The sequence below is a fragment of the Gekko japonicus genome, unplaced genomic scaffold, assembly GCF_001447785.1.
Source record: "Gekko japonicus isolate JY-2015 unplaced genomic scaffold, Gekko_japonicus_V1.1 scaffold1357, whole genome shotgun sequence".
Lineage (NCBI taxonomy): Eukaryota > Metazoa > Chordata > Lepidosauria > Squamata > Gekkonidae > Gekko > Gekko japonicus.
This window is the reverse complement of record NW_015162522.1, coordinates 374,225-384,433: the sequence shown is the minus strand read 5'-3', so window position 1 is coordinate 384,433 and position 10,209 is coordinate 374,225. Positions and strand designations below refer to the sequence as shown.

General features: G+C 42.1%; 1 protein-coding gene across 2 annotated transcripts in view; it reads left to right on the top strand.

The window, feature by feature from the left end:
• Positions 1 to 10,209, top strand: part of DMD (dystrophin) — a 284,775-nt gene that overhangs the window by 103,816 nt on the left and 170,750 nt on the right. For both annotated transcript variants that reach the window (XM_015406249.1, XM_015406246.1), the window contains exon 7: positions 5,819 to 5,879. In XM_015406249.1, the coding sequence (XP_015261735.1) occupies positions 5,819 to 5,879 (61 nt within the window). The remainder of the gene's footprint in view (positions 1 to 5,818; positions 5,880 to 10,209) is intronic.

Sequence of the window (10,209 nt, the reverse complement as noted above, 5' to 3'; positions counted from 1 at the left end):
TTAAAATAAGAGTGTCACTCAGTGAATGAATGAGGGGTCAGTTATCAATTACACTGAATCAAAACTTTAAGACACAGAAATGTCGTGCATATTTATACTGATGTTCTGGTACATTATTGAATTCTTATGAAATGATCACAGGATATCGCCTAGTATTTTCAGCAATAAATGTGTCACCTTCGCTATTCAAACCTTAAATGTATACATAAGCCCCTCATATCAGAGCCTCAAAGATTTAATTAACTTGTTCTGTAGCTTGAAATATAGAGCCAAATATGATTCATAGAGCAGAATGGATTAAAACATAGGACATTGTAATTAAATCTTACTTTTACACCTTGTTGCCACAAAGCTACATTGAAATATTGGATCATATTACAATCTTCATGTGTTAATTACAGTTTTCACTTGATAGCATATGCAAATTATTATCATAAGCCATACTGTACTGAATACAGATAATTGTTTCTGATCCCTTAAAACCTAAAATCTTAAAATCAACCCAAGGTGTAATCTGAAAATGTGGTGTTCTCCCAGCCCTGAGTCCACATAAACAGCATATGAGTGATACAAGCAATGTAAGTATAAGAAGTCACTTGTGGTGTTCATTCGGCATACACTGAGCCGAATAAATACCCAAATAAATACCTTATTGGTATTTGGGGGGTATTTATTCAGCCGAATACAGATCAGAGATCTGTACTCAGCTACCGAAGTAGCCATGTCCAAATAAAAGCCACGGTAGAGCAACTCAGTGAGTGAAGTCAGCTTTCTGAGTTCAGTTCACTCAGCAAGTATAAATACTTGCCCATTTCACTTGCTGAGTTCTGCCATCATGGCGGCACAACTCAGCAAGTGAGCTCAGAAGGGATTTAAACTTTAAATGCTCTCTGACTCCACTCGCAGAGTCGCGCTGCTGCAGCGGCACAACTCAGTGAGTGAACTTAGCAAGCATTTAAAGTTTAAATCCGTTCTCCATTATACCTTGTGGGGTATAATGAAGCCGAATACATTTGGCAATCCCTATTATTTCCTGAATCCCAATATCATATCAATATTAGGATTTGGGAATATTAGGAAATACCAGTATTTCTCAGGTTCAGTACACACGAACCTGAAAAATACTGATTTTTTGCACAACCCTAGAATTTACCATAGAAACCTTACCCTTATCCAGTAACCATTTGTTGCATAACTGTTACATACACCTGCCTTAAGGCCTTTTAAGAAATGTAGATTGCCAATACTATTAATATATAAATAAATGTGCAGCTATGTTCCCTGCCAGAACCAGTCATTCACTTTGATGGAAGGACATTTCTGGGCATACATCCCTTTATAGTTTGTGGATTTATCTAAATTAGATACTGTATTAACTTACAAGCAGCAACCTGCAAGTATTTGCAATAAGCATCTCATTTCCCCCTCCTCCACTATGTCCTCATTCCCTGTCCTGAAAGCCTCCATAGCCTCTCCCCTTTTTCTGCTTCAGTCTCTCCTTCTAGGATTGCCAACCTCCAGGTGGGTTCTGGTAAACCTCTGGAATCACAGCAGATCTCCCAACTGCAGAGATCAGCTGGAAATCAGTTGTAATGCAAAGTGATATCCAGTCTTTCCCCCCCTTCCCCGGAGGATGGCAGCCCTAGTTCCCCTGGAGGAAATGGCTGCTTTGGAGGGTGCAGTATACCTTCTGAGGTATAATCCCCTCCTCAACCCTTCCCAGGCTAAATCCCCAAATCTCCATGAATTTCCTAATCTGGATGTGGCAACTTTATCACATTCCCATCCAACAGCCAATCTACCTTTATCTATGTCTTAAGCTTTCCTCTCACCCTCTCCCCTGGCAGTCTCTTTCTTCTTTCCCTCCCCCAGCAACCCCCAATATCCTCTCCCCTGTTCCTGTCTCATTCTCTCCTTTCCAGCCATTCACAACCCTTCCTTTTATCTGCCTCTCATCTTCACTTTTATTTATTATCAGTTTACTTCATTTATACCCCACCTTTTTGGCTAAACATTAGGAGGAACTTCCTGACAGCTAGAGCAGTTCCTCAGTGGTACAGGCCTCCTTGGGAGGTGGTGGGCTCTCCTTTGGAGATTTTCAAACAGAGGCTAGATTAGGGTTGCCAAGTCGCAGTGGGGGATCGTGTGTCTTTGCAGAATCCGTGCCACGGGGATGGCGAGACGTGTTGCACCCGGCGTCACCAGGAAATGACGCTACGCGTCGCTCTGGCAACGGGGCTCCAAACAGCCCCATTGCCAGAGCGACGCATAGTGTCATGTCCTGGCGACGGCAGTGCAACGCGTCTCGCCGTCCCCGCAGCACGGAGTATGCAAAGACATACGGATCCCCCGCCACGATTTGGTGAGATTTGGGAGCCCTAGGCTAGATGGCCATCTGACTGCAATGCTGATTCTGTGAACTTAGGCAAATCATGAGAGGGAGGGCAAGAAGGGTTGCATCAGTGCTTAGTTCTTGTAGTCCTTTCATACATGCCCAGGGAAATGCTGATTGCCCCTTTGGGGTCAGGAAGCTATTTTTCTCTAGGCCAGTTTGGCCAGGGATATTAGAGGTTTTTTGTCATCTTCTGGGCATGCAACAGGAGTCACTGGAAGTATGGGGATTGGCATTTGTGCAGGAGGTTGAACTGGATGACCCTGGAGATCCCTTCCAACTCTATGATTCTATTATTCTCCACAGTGGGGGGTAAAGCAGCTTACATTATTCTTCTCTTATCCTTTTATCCGCACAACTCTGTGAGGTAGGTCAGGCTGAAAGTATGTGACTGGTCCAGTGAGCTTCCACAGCAAGATGGGGATTTGAACATGGGTCTCCCAGAACCTGCTCTGACGCTCTAACTGCTATACCACACTGGTTTTCATAGGATGGCTGTTGTTGAACAACAGCAAGCAGCTAGGCCTAGTTGAGTCATGCAAGTCACTAAAGGCTGCTGCCAGGCCTAGGTTTGCCAACCTCCAGGTGGGAACTAGAGATCTTCTAGAATTAGAACTAAACTCTGAACAACACAGATCTGTCCCTCTGGAGAAAATGGCTGTTCTGGAGGTTGGACTCTGTTGCATTATATTCAGCTGAAGCCTCTCCCCAAACCCTGCCCTCCTCAGACTCCATCACAAAATTTCCAGGAATTTCTCAAGCTGGAGCTGGCAAACCTAGTTGGACCTGGCCCCAATGAGTCCTCCCTAAAAGGGCAAAATAGGCCTGGAAAGGACCCTGCCTTTTCCCTCACATAAACCCAACCTGGGATACTGTGGTTGCCTAGCAATAGCTACTGAGGGAATCTGTTGCTTAAAGTCACAGGAGCTCTTCTTAGCATTTTGGCACCTTTTAACACCCCCCTCATGTATTCTTTACACTACCCCCCCCCCCTATATTTTTCTGTAAACCTGGGGCCCTTTTCCAGTTTGTAGAAAGATCTGTCTTGCCCATTAACAGCTCCAGTCATCAGATTTAAGTATTCAATGATTTGGCCAACTTGGCTATTAGTATATAGATGTATCCATCTAAAATGAATTTGAAAGAAAATATTATTTTAAACATATTAGCTTATTGCTGAACTCTGCTTTGTAAAACACACACACAAAATGAAATACACAGATGTGATAATAACCACAAAGCATTTTCAACTGTGGTAAAATTTAATTTTATAATGAACAAGAAGACTGAAACAAGCTTCCCTTTTCTAACCAATATTTCAGATAGATTTTAGTTTGTTTAATAACATGTTTTATTCAGTGTGCAAAATCAGAACAGAAAGGCTCTTTTGAATTGTCTTCCACAAATATATGCATCTTGGGCTTAAGTAATACACAGGGAGGAGATCTCTGGACATATTAAAAACGTTTCCAGGCAGTATCCTTTGATTGACTTAATGATACATGCCTATTACCCAGTCTGGCTTTGTAATGGATTGTAAATGTCTACTGACATCCAGAGATAAGAAACAACTGTTCTAAGCATTTGAGTTTTTGCCAGAAATGAGATGATGGTTCTTTAAGCAAAGTCATAAAAGCTACCATCAGAGGTCATTTCGGGGGGGGGGGAACGCGGGGGAACGCAGTTCCCCCAGGTGAGGTACGGGAGGGCGGGGCACATGACGAAGCCCCGCCCCCTGCTTCCGGCCGCCCTGCTTCCAGCCCTCATTCAGCCAGGAGGAGGCAGGAGAAGAGGGAGGGTAAGTTGCTCCCTCCCCGCCTCTCCCCACCCCTGCCTGCCTGGGGCCAGGGAGGGCCTTCGCGGGGCTTCTTTGCCCTCCCGCCGGCCTTGCAGGTCCACCGCCGGGCCCCTCATGTGGCTCGGCAGTGGAGCTGCAAGGCCAGCACCGGCGGCCGGGACCATTGGGGGCAGGGTATGTGGCCTTATGACACACTTCTGGTGATGTCAGGGTGTGTGGCATATGCTATTGAGTTATGCTAATGAGTTCCCCTAGCTCTTTTTCTACGAAATGACCCCTGGCTACCATACATCGTCAATTCAATTTTAGGCAAGACTGACATCATCAAACAGAGAAAAAAAGGCATGTTGGACAGCCTCAGCATAATCTATTGAAGGAACACTAAATCCAATTACATAGAACATCATAAATTGTTTGTTATTTTCAAAGCGTTTAGTTCAGTGACAATGTCTGTTTCCTTCATTAAAAACCTATTAAAACTATTTAGGTGTGTAAGATTCTTGAAATGTTATTGTCCATTGTGAAAAAATAATGCAACTTAAAGTAATACTACAGAAACCAATTTTCCCCCTCCCTCAACCTAGATTTAAAACATTCAGTGAAACAAGCAACAGATAAAATGCCTGTAGACTGCAACTTGTCTGTAAGTTATGGTTTCAGTTTTTCTGGAAAGTATGAATAATGTGTAGGCAAATACACCATCTTCTGTATTAAATAGAAAGTAAGACTTATATTCATTGAAACCTTTGCAACAGTACATGGAATAATATTGTAAGAATCGCATGAAGCCACATTAGTCTGCCCAAAGCAGTCCCTTTTTAAATAGGTAAAATCACCTCCACATTACTGTGCCTATGTAATGTGCTAGACAATGCCGCCTTAGGATGCTTCCTACCACTGTTCTCCAGAAAGTCTTCAGCTGTGCTTGAATAAGATCATTGTTTTACTCTAAAATATAGAACTATGGCATCTTGTGAAGATTTTTTTTTTTTTTTAAAAAACACACCTAAAATTCAACAGGCTGAAACACCACAAGATACAACTGTTTATAAAAGAGTGTTTTAATTTTATTTAAACCATAATACCTTTAATTTCCAGCATTTGAAATTATGTTCAAACCATAGAGATTTTTTAAGCATGGAAGCAATAATGGAATTGTTCTGTGTAAAAGAGTAAGGAACATAGTGAACTGGCAAGTCTTCCCATCTTTGATAGCAAACCAGGATGAATGATAAGAAACATTAATCAAGAAGAAAATATGGAAAAAATGTAGCACAGTGACAGCCAGAGAAACTTTTAAAAGGTGTGCGCCAGAAAGGCAGACAGCATGCTTCTTCCATTTCTTATCTTTTCTTTAAGTTTAGTAGGTGAAGAGGTTTTTGCATTTATCTCTGCAGCCGAATGAGTTCAATTTCACTCAGATTAGAGCGGAAATTTCTGAACAGCAGGTTAATCCTTCCTGGCTTCATGGGCAACTGAGCAAACAGACTCATATCAGCGTGGCCAAGTGTAAAACTGTAATTCCAGAGATTAATGTTGTCTTTCTTGTTTGCTTTGAACTTGACCTCCATGTCTCTTTTATTTGATTTTTTGTTTTGTTTTTTGTTTTTGTTTTGTTTTGTTAACAGCTTCTGTCCAGGGCCCCTGGGAGAGGGCAATTTCTCCAAACAAAGTGCCCTACTACATCAAGTAAGTATTAAACTGTTATTATTAACTACTAAGTGCTGTCATTCTTAGCTAGTTATCATTTTTTCCCATGAATAATTCCAGACTCCTACTGGTTCAATCATACTGGTTCAAACTGAATATTTCAAACCTGCTCCAGTATCCACCATGTGTGAGTGTGAGTGAGAGAGAGAGAGAATTGTGTATATGTCAACTCTGTAGATTTAGAACTCAGTGAGAAAGTTAGACTTGATGAGTAATCAGATTAATGTGAATTGGTCTTTTGTTTGACTAGATATGTGTGTTCAACCACCATTGCTTTTAACATGGCGTATTACCTTGCTGACTGACAGTAAAAAAACCAAACATTAAAAGTCATTGTTCCCCAAATCCATCCCAGCTGGAATCCTTGAAAGAGTCTTGCTGACTAGGAAGCAGTTTTTCAGTGAGATCAAAGTATAACCTTCCCCCTCCAAAAATTGCTATGTGTGTCTGTGAGGGAAAGGTTTTGGTTTGGTTTTCTCTAGGGACAAAACACATGGCTTGGTAATGGGGAATTTTTCACTCTGCCCTTATTATGGATTGATCGTTATCTTTTGAGGTACACTTGGAACTTCAGCCACAATGTGGTGTCAGCTAGGATAGTGTTTCTAAGAGGCTGATGGATTCAGATAGTTTTCTGATGTCTCTTGGAGATTTTCTGGTCAGCAAAGCTGATGCTCCTGTCACAGCACTGGTCAATCTGTGGAATGCAGAGATGAACTAGGCTGTGGACACAATTGATCCAGAACATCCTCTTTCCCCTTGCAGGGCCTGGAATGCCCATTGGTTTACTGAGGAGCTTGAATCAATGAAGTGGTTGGGCAGATGGTCAAAATGGTTGAAGAACATTCAGAGTTAATGCGACAGCAACACAGCTGAGAGCATACTCTATGTGGCAGTGATGGGAGCAAACCAAGTGCACTTCTCTGCCACTATTGTCTCTCAGTAAGAAGGGGGGTTATTTTATAACCATATGCAAAACAAGACAGTAGCAGTTGGAGTTCTGGAAAATACAGAACAGCAGATTTTTTTACAAAGTTTCTTGCTAGCTAAAAAGTTACAAGCTCTCCATAACTCCCTTTTTTGGTGGGGTGGGCCAAGTAGTTCAGGCACCAAGAACAAGTAGGGCCCTCATGTCTTTCATGCTGATTGTTCAACCCACAGACCTCAGGGTGCAGTATTTTCCAGACTATGTTTCTGCTGACTGTCTGAATGAAGGGCAATTTCTTCATATAGGAATCAAAAAGCCCTGCTCTCTTTTAAAATGAAGGAATGAGACGAAAGCAAATGCTGGACACGAAGCGTCTGGTTCAAACAGAGATCTTCCTCTTGGGAGAGCTGATCCCTTCAGGAAGGAAGCCTCCTTCCTTGAGTTAGATTCCCATATTTATTGAGGGTAGAGTCATAAATTCCTAGAGTTTATACATTACTAGGATTGTCCACAAACAGCTGCACTTTCGGACTACCTCAGTATTTTTCCACTACAGTACCTGGCTGAACAATGACCTTTGGCCCCAGGTGTGCCCGAGGTCTGATGAGTGTGCTCTTCAAGTTTTATTGGTCACGTAGGCATGTGGTGAAATCTGTGGAATTTTCCCTACATCAAAGTTCTCCCCAAAAGAAATCTGGCCCAGGTTCATGTGTGAGACTTTTGGGGATATCTTCAAAGCTTGTGAGTTGTGCACAGGAAGGATGGAAGAAGTGACAGACCAGATAAATATATCCTTTGATCCTCAATTAACTGAAGCATTGGTAGTCCACTGTGACATCAGGCTAAATGTTAGATTTTGGAGGTAAGAAAGGAAAGGGAGTTACCTTTCCAATATGCCAACAAAAGAAATACCCAAGTACAAAGGGAGACACAGTGGAAGTGAAGAAATATTAAATAAATCCAACTGACAAAGTAAAAATTAAGCATGTAATGAAAATCACAGTCCAAACAATAGCTCAATATTCATACAATGCATTAACACAAAAACTAGGGTTGCCATCCCCCCATAGGGGCAAGGTTTCCCCTGATTTCAGGCCCTCAAATCCACTATCAGCCAGCTGGCCAGCGGGGGAGCCCTGCCCTCGAAGAGGCCTGCCATTCCTGATGTGCCCAGTGCAATGATGTCACCCAGAAGTGACATCATCGCACCAGGCATGTTGCAGGGAGACACTCTAGTGTTTGGCTAAAAACTCTATGGTAACGGGGTTCTTGGCCAAATGCTAGAGCATTCCTCCCCACAACATGACTAGCACGATGACATTACTTCCAGGTGACATCATCACAGCACGCATGCAAAGCACACAAGCAAGAACATCCAGGAGAGTGGGCTGGAGTCCCCTGCCAGTAAAACTTAGGGACCTGACAACCCTAATTAAAATATACACCAAAGAACATAGGCACAATGGCATCAATGAACCTCTGCAGTAAGACCATACATAGAAGGACTGGAACAACAATGGAATAGAATGATATCTACTAGCAAGTCTTTTTTATATATAATCTTTCTCAGATCCATAGCATGTTCTTCTCTTTTTTTCCTGTCAACTTGTTATTACCAACTCATGTGCTGAAAAACTCTTACAAAGACACAATGTGACTGAGTATTCCACACTTGCTTTCGAGAAATTCAAGGTTTGAGTTCAGGAGATAAGCTCTAAACATACCTATGTGACTTGCCCATCTTGGGAGAATGGAAGAATTTTTGTATGTTTGTTTTGGTTGGGGGGGGGGTTGTTCGTTTTTGGATCAGGTAAAAACACATAATCATACATGTTCTTTTTGCCCCAAGAACAGTGTTCATACATAACAGCATCAATGCAGCATTAATTGCTTGTTTTTTTACCACTTCCTAGCTGATCCAGACTTAATTAGAACATACAAGGTAACCTCTGCAGATGAAAAAAAATTCAAATAAATGTGGTGCTTGAATTGACTGTAAAACTGCCTGCTTGAACATGATCTACAGCAGGGGTGTCAAATCCATTTGTTATAAGTGCTGGATCTGACATAAATGAGACCTTGTCAGGCTGGGCCATGTGTGTCATAAATTGTAATGTCAGGTAGCAGATATATAATTTTATAAAGAACACAAACAAACACAATTAAAGATTGTTTTTACTTAAAATAAAAACATGCTGGGGGGTGGGCGGAGCTACCGGTGCATGGCGCACGGCTGAATCCTGAGCTCCCGTCCCTTTCTCCCTAATTCCTACTTATAATAGTTTTTCAACGTCTCCATGCCGAAGAAAAATACAAATAAAGCTGCCGGAACACCATCTGCGACTCAGAGAGGTGGAACAAAATCGGTACGTACGTTTTTTACAACGATAGCTCCAGAAGAGCTTTTTCTCACGGCCTCCCCGGACTCTGACAAAATGGCGCCCGATACGCTGCCCAACGGCCCGGCCGACCCCCTATCTCGAAATGACCTAGCTGCATTAAAAGACGACATTATTGACTCTATGTCCACCATAGTCTCTAAATTACTCCAACCCATACAAAATTCCCTGCAAGATATGGCGAAAGAAGTTACTGAAGCTTCGAAAGCTGCAGAAACAGCCAAGCAAATGGCGACGGCTATGCAGGATGATATTCGATCCCTGCAAAATTCTGATATGACTATGCAAAATAGAATTACTTCGCTTGAGAATAAGTGGCGACAGTACAATTTGAAATTTAGGGGGTTCGAGGAGGGGTCTGAAGAGTCTCAAAATATAGCCCATTTTATGGCTACTTGGCTAGCTAAAGTAATGCAACTCGATGATGGCGTCGCACCAGCAATAGCCAAGGCTCAACGCCTAGGACCGTTAGCGATGGCGCGCAAAGACAAACCAAGAGACATTTTAGTTCAGTTTATTTACCTACGATCCAGAGATAAAATCCTCAAACTAGCAAAGCAAAAAGGATCTCTGGCTTATGGTGAACAAAAGATCATTGTATTGCTTGACCTAGCCCCGGAAATCCTGCTCAAACGGAGATCCCTTAAGAATATCACAGCCAGACTCCACGAAGCGAAGATTCGGTTCCGCTGGTCCCCAACTTCGGACATTTTGATCTACAAAAACGGCTTACTGCACCAAGCAACCGATTGTGCATCAGGAATACAATTACTTTCTGCAGTAGGGATCAAGCTATCTCCAGCGGAAGAAGAAGAACTGTTAAAAACCTGACTTTTTCCTTCATGCTTCTCTCAAGGAAGATGGAAGCCTTTATGCAACTTTTAAAAATGTTTGTTTAAAAAGCTTAAAAATAGCTATAAGGATAATGATTCAGCAATGAGGTAATTGCAACAAAAATAATTTAATTGTTTTTGAGTTAAAT